This window comes from Eucyclogobius newberryi, unplaced genomic scaffold (genome assembly GCF_026437365.1).
Source record: "Eucyclogobius newberryi isolate DKJ021-1_F unplaced genomic scaffold, fEucNew1.0.hap1 SCAF_16, whole genome shotgun sequence".
NCBI classification, from domain to species: Eukaryota; Metazoa; Chordata; class Actinopteri; order Gobiiformes; family Gobiidae; genus Eucyclogobius; species Eucyclogobius newberryi.
Window position 1 is genome coordinate 25,412,524 of NW_027315790.1, and position 13,481 is coordinate 25,426,004.

Below are 13,481 nucleotides of genomic sequence, written 5' to 3' on the forward strand. Positions count from 1 at the left end.
TAACAAGCAGCAGAAGTAAAAGACGGCCAGTCACATGAAAATAAGAGTGAATGTGAATATGCCACATGTACGAGCAGATGAAGAAATGAACATGGACACAAACCTGGACAAAAATGTCACTTTTTGATGTACATAAATAAATTAGTTCTCCTCACGCGCAATTTTTGGTTGAACTCCAGTCTATGATAAAGCACAAGTTCTTACACTTTAAAAGTATGGGAAGCCACACATTAAACACAATACAACATACTATCAGCTTTTTTGCACAGTTGGCAAAAATTGAGAAATTTTCTCACATCTCAATTAATTTTTAATTGTTTTTCATAACAATATAACTTAGAGTTTTAGAAGTGTTTTGGTTGAAATAAAGTAACATCTGTTTTGGGTGAAAATGAGTCCACAGTGAATTCTTTGTATCTAATTATAGAGTGCTTTATTCTCTGGCCTCTAAAATGTGTGAAAAGCACCTATGAAATCTTTGCAATGAATAATTAGGGATGTTCAGAAGGCATTTGTAAGTGAGCGATACATGTGTACACTTTAAAATTGACTAGATCCGATTTTCACGTTTTTAAAGACGCTAAAACTCAGGTACAGCGCCTTTATTCACACACGCTGCTTCACAATAGCTACTGTGACCTCTTTCCCCACTAGTGTTCACAGAAGATTACCCATGAACCTTTGCAGTGACCCACCTGTCTTCTCCAGCTCCATGGGCTCCGGCTTTGGTCGCTCTATGGGCCGTCCGTCCAGGTGTGTGAAGGTGAAGGGTTTCTCTGAGGCCAGCATCAGCCCTTTCCCCTGAGGCTCCAGAGCGGCGTAGTGAGGCACCGTCCTCCCACACAGCGACCTCCGCCTCGTCAGTGCGTACGACTTCTCCTGACCTGAGCACGAAACAGGAAAGAGAAAGGTTCAAGAGGCAAAGTCATTTCACTGTATGGCTGTATTCAGAAGACACTCAGAGGAATAAAGATTACAACCATCGAAATAAACACATGTCTCCATCTTTCCCTCGTTCTATATTGTACATTCTGTTAAGATTGTAGATTATATTCTAAAGGTGCATTATATGTCTGCCACTTGCTTGTATCCATGGAGATGTTATTGCTTTGCCTAAAAGGTTCCACAGTATGGCATTACATTTATTCAGTTACAGTTATAATAATAATTTGGGCATTTTTCATCCTATATCATCGCCTCTCCACAGATCTAACTTGCTTGTCTCTATTGAGATGGACAAGATTAATGACATAATGTGGAAGATTCCAGGGAAAGCAATCTCCATGGAGACAAACAGGAGGCGGACCCTCTACCAGGTGCACCTCTAACTAATGTCACACCACAACAGTCTAGAACTTGTTTACTTTAAAATTGAGCTGGAAACTGGAACGGTAGAGTTTGCTATTTAACTGTCAGGTTGCAGCTTTGTGTTATGGTTTATGGTTTATATCTCTGTGCCACTTTTTTATTTCATGTGGAAAGGCTCAGTAATAACAAAGTTCAAAGTTCAGTCTTCTCTGCCAGTATCAATAAACAAAAGTGAAATTATTTGTTCACATTGGCCTCAGACAGTGGTGCCATAATTCAACTGTCCCCAAACCCAAATTAATAATGAGGTTCAATGTTTGTACTTATACTTCCGATATTTCTACTAAAAACAATGAGTTGAGTCTGTCCTGAACTGTGAATCGTCTTTGAGTGTCATGAAACGTGCTAAACAAGTGTTATGTATTATGGCCTTTACTGCCATTTGGCCATAGGATCTTTCTCGCTGAGAAAATCTACAATAGTAATTATAAATGACATTCAGTGGCATTCAAGGCACCAAAACCCAGTGCACCTGAAGTGATACTATCAGAGTATTTTCCTTGAAGTATGAAGGTCTGGTAAACAACATTGGAGTCCGTTTCCCAGTTAACTTCAAAGACATTTCCAAAGACATACTCTTCACGCCGTGTACACCTCAGAATGTAATTACCGCAAAACATAGTGTAAAAACTATAGTTCTTATATGTCGTTCCTGGATTGCAACCAATTCACTTAAACTAGAGAAGAAGACAAGCTTTTATTGGAAGACACTGTGATGACGGTGACCTGGTGCATTTAAAAGATCAAAGCTCAAAGGCAGAATCAAACATCGGTTTAAAGCATTCAGACAATACAATTACTCCAAATGGATGTAATGTTTAATCATTTTATGACTTCTTTGCATTGATTGTAGTGGTCAGGAGATGAAAGGAAGCACTTCTGATCTCATCTCATGGAAATATTCAGACGATTTCATACAAATCCTTCTGAAAAGTGGAAGAACATGACCGCAAAATGTCATGGCTGAGGTTCAAGAAACGCACATTTGTGACTGGACATGTAAAATTAACCACAAAACTGCAGAAAAAATAAACACTTAAATAGATGATGAAGTTGGTTGTGTGTCTTTTAACTCTAGATCTAGACTATAAATTTGTAATAAACGTTTGATGATGATGATTCTGATGATGGATTACACTGCAGCATTTTTTTAATATCGACAATACACTCTATATTCTAATTTGCTACCTTTAATAACGGGCTACATATGCATTATTCACATCAGTTATCCAACATTCATTGCGTTCAGTGATATTTTGTAAATATAGTTAGTATATTTTTTCTATTTTACTGTACGATAGGGACACGCGCTGGAATAGTTTTTTAATTCAACTGTTTTTGACTTTTTTCGGCTGGATTTGAGCGTTTTTCGTTGCGTTCGTTGTGTTGTTGTGACGTGAGCTAGCTCCGAGCGAGCCCACCAGCCCCCCCCCCGCGCCCTCCGGCCGCGCTAAAGTACGGCGTGTCGTCGGTACACGTTTATATACACGTTTATATGAAAGAGGAACTTCACGAACGATCGGGACACGCACTGGAATCGCTTTAAATTAACTTGTTTTGACTTTATTCGGCTGGATTGAGTGTTTTCGTCGTGTCGTTGCGATGTGTCTTGGCTCTGAGTCCTCCGGCCCCGCCCCCCGGCCGGCGCCGTACCGCGTTTACACAAAGGAGGAACTCATGAAACTGCGGACAACAGTCGTCTTACCCGGAGATCGTCACGTTATCCCGTCGCAATACTGACCTAACCTAATACTGATGTGCAATTCTGTCGTATGTGCAATTGCTGTTGGAATTCATGTGCAATTACTGTGAAATTCATGTGCAATCTATGTGCTGTCGTGACACATATTCATGTGCAATTACTGTCGGGATCACATGCAATGGTATTTATGTATTTATTTGTCTATGGGAGTTTTTATTTATTTATAGGAGATCTTCTACTGAAAGTGTTTATCAGACTTCCTATAAGTGATCTGTTCTTCTGTATCTACCTCTGTATCTACCTGCGTTGCACCAATGAAATTTCCCCATGTGGGACAATAAAGGATTGGATTATCTTATCTTATCTTATCTTATCTTATCTTATATTGTAACTCAAACATCATTAAAGGAAGCAAATGACTGTAGACATTTAAATTATTAGTTTGAAAACTGTAATAAGATGAGGCTAATTAGCGCAAACAGTGTGTGGCTTTGTCCTGGAAAATCAGGAGAAAAGACATCTCTTAACAACACTTGAGACATCATTAGCGTCTTGTCAGTGTCTTCAGCCAATGCTCATTAGTCACTAAATAGTTCACTAAATTAGCGGCAAACTGTGAGCATTTTCCATCTCCCTTTTCCATGTTCATAGAAAAAAAGACATCCAACGGATATAGTTGAAGGAACCAGAAGCAGATTGAACAGTTATATTTTCTCTTGTGACTTTTGAGCTTAACATTTTGGTCCAAATATAGAATGATTTCTGGCCACACCCCACAGTGTGTGAGGAAAATACATACAGTATCATGCGTTATTTCTGGTATTTAGTAAGTAATGATCACATCAAGTGCTCAAACCCAAATGAGCCCTTAAAAAGCAGGACAGTAAAGGATTATTCAAATATGAATCAAAATCAAAATACAGCTCTGAGTAAGCCAATGCTGAGGGAGTAACGTTATTTTGTACATTTACCTTGGTATTGCATGTACATTAAAAGGGTGAAGATGCATACACTTTAAAAACATGGAGGATCTTTGAGGATTATCACAAGACTTTGTAGTATTGTTGCAAGAGCTGAAGAGAAAGATACATTAAAAGTAAGGTTGTTAAAAGTATAAAAAATCTGATACTAAACTAGAATCGCAACTATGTACACATTAGAATTGTCAGTAGAGAAATAAATCACAGAAACAGGATACAATTTGATCTTTCCAGAGCAGTTTTAGAATGATTTTTATGGAAACTTGTTGAACATTGTGTTGAAAATTACAACGTCTAATAAAAAAGCTTTTTGGTTATTGTGGTAAAAATAAAGCGACCTTGATTAGTCGTAAGCAAATACTCCATGTGAAATGTGAGTTGGTCCATTTTACCTTTCTCATGAGCGTTGGAGACGGTGATCCACTCCAGACCCACGAAGAACCCGCTGCCCTTGGTCTCCTCGGGGTCTTTCTGGACTCTCAGGATCAGGACCTCGATGCTGTGGACTCCGGCATCGACGTGAGACACACTGTGGAGGATCACGAACGGGTCCCCGATGGATTCACTGAACAGCGGCTGTGGACAGAGACATGAACTACGTTGGAGAACAGCGTTTTTTCTTCAATGCTCTTGTCCCGATTGGGGAACGGGACAAGAGCTCGTGCCGCAGTTCAAATTGAAACAAGAGCGTGCACACATGTGGAAAATTATCTTGTGAGGTTCTTTTTTTTTCACACGAACGGTTTGAGCCCTAGCAAGTTACACCTCCTGAGAAGCGGCAGTTCCAGTTTTGTATTTGGTCTTGTTTTGTGGGAAATAATGTTCCATTTTGTGGTCTAACTTTCTGCCAGAACATTATAAAATAAGGTTTTGTTGGTGTCAAATTGTGTTTCAAATTGTTTTCGCTCTTCATTGCATAGTTTTATTGAATCGGCCTAAAGTTTGGGCTGTTATTGGTCAAACAAATAAATTATCTTCCAGTATTTGTCTCGATTGAGATTTGAGCTTCAAATCCCACCGCAGAAAGTTGCATACTTGCGTCTTCATTACAGATTCTTCTCTTGAACTCTGCGGCTGAACTGCATCAAGCGAGTCGGTCCACCGGGGGAGCCACTTAACAAGAACAAGAGCCCGGAGACAGCGCCGTATCAAAGAGTTCAGCTCACACATCACAGGCCAATCTCCGCTGCTTAAAAACACACCTAATGAAATACTGAACTGAAGATGAAGACTGATGTAAAATGTTCTCAATCTACATCATTTTTCTCACCGCAGTTTCCAGAACAAATGAATATTATTAACATATATAAATCTCCTGCTTATTGTACTGAATCAGACCTTAAACATTAACAATGCAATCCAACTATATTTGTGCAGCGCATTGATGCTTAATGTTCTTTTGATAGCTTTATTATTGTTCTGTGATGCATCTTTGAGTGTCTTGAAAAGCTCTGAAAGTCAGCAGAAATACATCAAATCAATCAGAACAATAAAAGTAAATAAAAGCAATGAGTAAGAAAAACAGAAAAAAACAATAAAATAGACAAAAGGTCACTATAACAACAAACAAGTCAAAAAACAGAAGCAGAAAACTAGAAAAGCATACCACAACAAGTCTTCAAGTCTTGCAGCAGTTCAATGTGTGACTAGATGATGTCCAGAGCGTTCTTGAATATAATCCATCCAATTTTTTCCTTGCCGATTTTCTCCATGATAAAAATTTCCTGCACGCTCGATGTGGCCGGGCATCTCGTCTTCTCGTTATGGTCATTGTCGCGGCGGTTATATTTTAAATTGTTATACCAATCGATATCTTTCCAACATTATGAGATGTAAACGGCATTCACAACCTCAAAATGTCATATCGCCCAAAGCGCCTCCTCTTTATGAGCATCCTTTTATGTCTTCATCACAATTACTGAGCTCATTTGGACATTTGTCAGCACCATTTAGTGACTCTGACATTATGCCTCAGAGGCTTTTTCTTCTTGGCGGTGAACATTACACACACAACATTAAAATTCATCTAAATTGGTCTCATTTCATCGTTCAGAGCTGATGTAAATGTCATGAGTTTACGTCATCTTCAACGAGGACAAAACTATTAAGAATACAATAACATTTAAATAAAATACAGTCACATTTAATTAAAATACAGTAACATTTAATTTCTTATTGGTACGAGCCAAGTTTTTTAATTTAGTGTTACAATAAAGCATCCAGAGGTTGTCGTCAGAGCAGTAGAGCAAACGTGATTTCTCGGCATGTTCACGTTGTTGCTTCAACCAATCAGATTCAAATAGTTATCATGACATTACGTGCGCCAGTGCAAATTAAGACGCCAAGTGTCACATGTTTTATTCTAAAATGTCACGCAGCCAATTTCCTTACTTTTTTAAAGATTTCTTTTGTCCGTAGGCTTTATTAGACAGGAGAGGACAGTGTGAATTGGGGGTGAGAGAGAAGGTAAATTGACAAAGTCAGGATCCGAAATCTCGACTCTGTGGCCGGCTGCACTTGGAGCCTGGCATATGTGTGCTGCGACTTAACCACTCGGCCACCGGGCAGCACGCCATAGCCAATTTTCAAAAATACAAACATGTAACTGACATTCTGCTGCTTGTTAGTGAAATGTCACTGTGACATCAGATCTGCAGTTTTGAGTCAATGGACCTGTCTCTATTACTAAGCCATTTTTGATCAATAATGTGGTTTATAATAAACAAAACGGTAGAATGATGATCTACGTATGGTTAAATATAAAGTCCCTGAAAAAACATAATGGCCATGTCTATCAACATTACGGTGGAAATTTAGGAGCATGTTTAAGTGCCGCATGGCAAACAGCAGCGTTTATCTGAACATAAAATCACAAAGAAGTGCATCAAAGAATTATCATTCTGGCTCATTGGAAAACACAAAAATGAATTATATAAATAACTAACCAGAGAGATATCCTAATTTGTGTTTTTACAGCTTAATCAATTGATCAACATGAAGGACTATGCGATATTGTGATGAAGGTGCTACAGTGGGACTAGAACCAAACCCAGACCAGAACCAACGGAGCAGCTCTGGTTCAGGTCGGACCGAGCGGCGGATCCGCAGCCCGTGTCTGGGCTTTGCTCCACCTTGGAACCAGCCACGGCCCTCGAGCACAAAGGACAGAACGGGAATCTGGTTAACCAGAACATGAGGACAATGGGACCGAATCAGCTCAGACCCAGACTGCTGTGACACAGCGCTAGGACATCACGACTCACACCAACAGCCTCTGAAGAACCCATCCGGACCGGAGTCCGCTGCTCCAGTCTTCCATGGTACGTCACCTCAGACCTGCATCAGGATTTGTGCGCACCATGCTCTCACATCAATTTAGATAAATCCCAAAGAGTACCTCGTGTTTTTGTACACTCCGAATACTTTATAATGTTTTTGCCGTACAGAAATTGATTAATGTTGATAAATTAAATCTTAATTTTCACAAGACACTCACTTCCCACTTGTTGAGTGAGCCGTTTCCCCTCTTGGAGGTGCGGAGCAGGTGCAGATGACCCGTCCCGTCCGACAGCGCGGCCCACGTCGCAGAGGTGAGGCTCAGAGAGGCACAGAGGCGGTCTTCACAGGAACTGGAATTTGGGTTCATGAGGAACACCTCCCGAGGCTTCCCCAACGCCGTGTCCTCAAAGACAAAGAAGACATTACATTATACTAGGGCTGTCACTAAGGATTATTCTAGCAGTTGACTTGTCGAACTAATATTTCTAGTGTACATTTCGAAGCTTTTTAATTAAAAGGCTGATATATGGTGACAGAAGACGTGTAGAAAGAGAATATTTACATACCGTATATGTATTCAGTGTATTCAATAAGAAAATTAGGAGTGTGTAATAGTCTAGATGATCAAAATACAATTATTTTTACAGTCAACTAGTCATGATTACAGGAGTTGATTCATCATTACAGAACTTCATTAAACCGTTATATTTAAAGGGGGCACTGTGCAATGTTTGTCTCCATGCAGATATTGTTGCTGTATGTCATCTTATTTATCAACTTAATAAAAATCAATTTATTCAATTATTTTGATAAATCTCCGGATAAAAACTATTTGGTCAAACTATTTCTGAACATTGCGAAATAAATACATTCATAAAAAGGTAATATTGAGCTAAATTCACCTTGAATTATCAAAGGTGGAAACAGTTTGTACTTGAAGCACATGGACTTTTGAGGGGTGGAAATGCTTTCCTTGAAACTAATAATTCTTCAACTTTGACAACATTGTACATCTTTAAATAGTTGCTCTACATTTCTTTTCATTAGTTTCAAAAGCACAACCGTAAAAACCCCGGCTACATACAAGTCTGATGGTTGTATTGTGGCTCATCGACGCTGAATGAAAAAAAGATGTTCATTCAAAAGCACGAAGGAGAAAGCTGTACATCCATGTGACCAGCTCCAACACATGTTCAATCACATTCATAAACCACTGGCTCATCCAGTAATAAATATAAAATCATGCTGCTAATGGATATAACGGAAGGGACCGGAATAAGTCTTGATGTCTAGGCTTCAAAATGAGAAAAAAAAACATTTACAAAAGGGGAATAAATACATTTCATAAGTAGCAGGATGTCCTACTTATTCATCCATTACATGATACATTGATGTTGCAATATATTTATGTATACCGTATTTTCTGAACTATAAAAGTCACACCAGCAAAAAATGCATAATAGAGTTATATATAAGTCATATTTAAGTTGCACTGGAGAATGAAATGCGGTTGCAAGTGTGAAAATAATAAATAATATCACATTAATACTTATGCTTATACTCCGGACCCCGGCAAAACTATGAAAAAAGTTATGGCCCGGAAAATAAGGTATATATATATATATATATTTCTTGTTCAAAAATTGCTGTACTAAAAAGGTAAATTATTTTTTTACTACCCAGAAACGAATCGACAAACTGGTCGTTTCTAACCTTGATAGTTGTTTGTGCAGGTTTTGATTTTTTAAATGGGCTTGAACTTTCAGAAGTAGAAAGTGAATTATTAGTAAATTATTTTGGGTTATTCTCAACTTTAATAATGTGAATGTGAATGTGCAAGTGTGCACGCAGCCTCATGCGCAATTTTTTATTGTGGTTTTCATTGGTATGGAGAATCAAGTGGTTAAACTTTAGTGTAATCAACCCAACAACAACAGAAGCCGGCAGTCTTTTTTATCATTTCAATTCCTATACGAGATTAATAATGATTTGCAGAATATTAAAAAGTTGTTCCATCAAAGTATGCACAAAGATTAACAGCGGTACACTGCACATCCACCTAATTGACATTCACATTCAGAAACCTCGCGGATGCATTACTAATAGACAGATATACCTCGACAAGGGTATCTATTACCGATGGCGAGAGCTAATGGCCATTGAAAAGCCTGTCGCTGTAGTTGCCATGGCGCATGACATTGCTCCTTATGTCAAAGGCTAACGCAACAACACACGACCACCGTTAGAGTTCCTTTCACATAGTTAAAGCCCCAAACCGAGCTCGAAGTGAACAGTCTGCCACTTACCTGCAAACGTATACAAAAGCTTCAGCAGCAGAGGGTAATTATCTCGTGATGACTGTAATTAGGAAGTAACTAACACATTTCTGCACAAGAGTAAATTAACACCACTCACATCTGAAGGAGTGAAGCAGCATTTTTTTCTAAAAGATGCAATGCTGTGATCCTCGCTTCTCTCTGGGCAAAAACACAACCGCAGCAGTAATTATGTGTAATCATCATCCCGGACATAAAAGGAGTCTACGTAGAAAAGGTCATTTAGCTCATCACACTGCATGTTTTAGGTATAATTAACAGGATATGTACGTAGTTAAAAGTGGTTTGAGTGAAAATTTTAGAAAGCACGCACCACCACGAGCCGCACGCACCACGAGCGAGCGGCACCGCTTCTCCTCCGCTGCACCGGCGTTTCCGTGTCCGATCACCGGCTCCACCACGAGCGGCACGCACCGCCACAAGCCGCACGCGGCTCCGCTTCTCCTCCACTGCACCGGCGTTTCCACGCCCGAACACCGGCTCCGCGCTCCCGCACCCGCCGCCCCGGAGGTCTGTACCTGGGCGAAGGTGTGGCCCCAGCCCGCCACAGGAGCAGACACGGAGAGCGGGGCACCGGCTCCACCCGGAGAAAAGCAGCCCCATACAACCAAGGTACAGCCCCGTTTCTCTGCTTTCCCCGCTCCACAGACGGGGGCGATCTGGTCACAAAACTGGACTCAAATGCGTCTTGATAGAGCAACGCCGGCGTCTGGTATGTGGACTGCCGCTTCTGTCCCAATGTCTTTGTTTTGTTAGTCGTTTCCATTGTTTTGTTTTGTTCCCGCGTCTCTGTGTTGTCTTCTGTCTACATCCCTGTTCCTTAACTTCATCGGACATTACTGCACCGTCCATCGCTCATCTCCTCCCTCACTCCTGGACTATCTACTGCCCTAGCCGCCAGCTAACAGCTGGCTTAACACCTGCTGAGGTCCGTCATGGTATCGCGGGGCCTCCCTGCCTTGCAGACAAGGTCTGGGGCAACCAACGCCACTCACTCCACCAGCTTCAACACCCGGTCCACTGCTGCTTTTTCACAACTCTCTGCCCACCAGCTTCTAGTTAACCAGCCTCTAGCCACCGCCAACATACTAACTGGATTACTCTCATCTGCTGCTACGTTCCATCTCCTCCTCGGACTATCACTCCCGCGCCTCCAGGCCACCGCTCCACCAACTTCTCGCCTACTCACCTACACCGCTGCTGACCTTCACCTCCTCAACCATAACCACCGTCTCCCAGCTGCTGCTGCCTCTGCAGCTAGCTCAGCTGGGATCCTTCGCCGGCCCCGCTACATCCACAGGGGCTCTGGTCTCTCCCATAACCAACACTCCAACGACGGCTCACCTATCCCCTCACTCTGGACTAGTTTTCGCCCCCCCCGTCATCCCCACCTGCCGCACTGCCAACCTCAGCAACCTCCGCCCCCCCACCCCTGCGCCCCCATCCATCTCTGCGCCCCCATCCATCTCCCTTGCACTGCTGAACTGCCGCTCCCTCTCCAACAAATCACCTGTTATATCTGAACTGCTACTGGACAATAACATTGATCTGCTTCTCCTCTGTGAAACATGGCAACACCCCCTGGACTTCTATGCTCTCAACCAAGCCACTCCCTCCAACTACACTTACACTGCCAAACCCCGCCTCTCCGGGCGTGGGGGAGGTCTTGCTGTTATTCATAAAAAATCTACATCCATCACTGAACTGAACCTCAACCTTCCATCCATCTCATCATTTGAATACCTCGCCTTCTCCCTCCCCAACTCTATCACCGCTATCCTAATCTATCGTCCCCCAAAGCCCCACCCCTCTTTCCTCACTGAATTGTCTGAACTCCTCACCATTGCATCCTCTCTCTCTGCCCGCCTCCTACTCACTGGTGACTTCAACATCCACATTGACTGCCCCAACGCCCCACTGACATCCGACTTCCTCTCTCTCCTGGACTGCTTCCATCTCACCCAACATATTGACTTCCCCACCCATACCAAAGGCCACACTCTGGACTTAGTCTGTTCCTCTCTCCTACCTATATCTAAGCCCCACCCCCTCCCCTTCCCACTCTCTGATCATCTCTGCATCCTTTTCTCCGCCCCCCTACCCTCGCCCCACAACCCCAAAAAACGCACCATCACCTACCGCAATATCAAGTCAGTCAACCCCCTCACGCTCTCCCAGCTCATATCCTCTGCTTTCCCCCCTGACTCCCCCCCCTCTTCCTCCGACGACTATGCTGTCATGCTCAACACCACCCTCTCCGACTCCCTTGACTCCCTAGCCCCCTGGAAAACCTCCTCCGTCTCATACATCAACCCCGCCCCCTGGTACACCCCTGAACTCCGCACCATGAAGCAGACTGGCCGCCAACTCGAACGACTCCTCAAAAGAATCCGCCTCACCGTCCACGCCGAAGCTTTCAAATTACACATCTCCGTGACGCTCTCCAAGCCGCCAAATCTGCCCACCTCTCCACCCTCATCAACAGCTCCCACCGGAGCCCTCGCACCCTGTTCTCCACCGTCAACAAGCTGCTCCAGCCACCGGACATCACTCCACCCTCCTCCCCTGACCTCTGCAACTCTTTCCTCCTTGCCTTCAATGACAAAATTTCCAAAATCAACAGCTCCATGACTGCCGTCTCCATTAACTCCATCACCACCCCCACCCCTGCCCCCCCCCTCTCCCTGACCACCCACCCTTCCCTCCCCTCACCACCTTCTCCTCTGTTAACTCCTCTCATATGATAGACCTCATCACCGCTTCCAAAACCACCACCTGCTCTCTCGACCCCCTCCCAACGACTCTAACCAAGGCCTGCCTCCCTGCTCTCATCCCCCATCTCACCACCCTCTTCAACCAGTCTTTATCCCTCGGCCATGTTCCTTCCATCTACAAACTGGCCTCCATCACCCCCATCCTCAAAAAACCCACCCTAGACTCCGCCAACCTCTCCAACTACCGCCCCATCTCCAACCTGCCGTTCCTCTCAAAAACGCTGGAACGCATCGTCGCCGCCCAACTTCACACCCACCTCCAGTCAAACAACCTCTATGAACCCCTCCAATCTGGCTTCCGCCCACTTCACAGCACTGAAACAGCCCTGGTCAAAGTACTCAACGATCTCCTCACCTCTGCAGACTCCGGGGCCCTCAACATCCTGTTACTACTAGACCTCAGCGCAGCCTTTGACACTATAAACCATTCCATCCTCCTACAAAGGCTGCGCCAACTGGGTGTTGAGGGCTCTGCACTTGACTGGCTCACATCCTACCTCACCAACAGGCAAGAGTTCATTTCCCTCTCCGGTCACTCATCCACCCTCTCCCCAGTAACGCAGGGGTCCCCCAGGGCTCAGTCCTCGGCCCCCTCCTCTTCATCTGCTACATCTTCCCCCTTGGTCACATCCTCCGCCAACTCAACCTGGACTTTCACTGCTACGCTGACGACACCCAGATATACCTCACCACCAAATCCACCCAAAACCCTCCCCTTAGCCACATCGAAACCTGCATCTCTACAATAAAATCATGGCTCACTCTCAACTTCCTCAAACTGAACAGTGACAAAACAGAGCTCCTCCTCATTGGCACCAAATCCACTCTCAATAAAACTGGTCCCTTTTCACTCAGCATCGACACCTCGACCATCACCCCCTCTACCCTGGTACGCAATCTCGGTATCATCATGGACCCCACCCTCTCCTTCACTCCCCATGTCAGCCACATCGTCAAGACCTCATACTTCCACCTCCGCCGCATCGCCAAAATCCGACACTGCCTCACCCTCCCCGCTGCTGAATCCCTCATCCATGCCTTC

The 13,481-nt window shown here is 43.5% G+C and overlaps 1 protein-coding gene across 1 annotated transcript in view; it reads right to left on the minus strand.

The window, feature by feature from the left end:
- The window catches only part of nudcd1 (NudC domain containing 1), a 48,339-nt gene that overhangs the window by 32,086 nt on the left and 2,772 nt on the right, over positions 1-13,481 (minus strand). Inside the window, exons 3-5 of the mRNA XM_072448102.1 lie at positions 7,547-7,732; positions 4,443-4,626; positions 696-884 (exon numbers count right to left, since the gene is read on the minus strand). Coding sequence (XP_072304203.1) covers positions 696-884; positions 4,443-4,626; positions 7,547-7,732 — 559 coding nt within the window. The remainder of the gene's footprint in view (positions 1-695; positions 885-4,442; positions 4,627-7,546; positions 7,733-13,481) is intronic.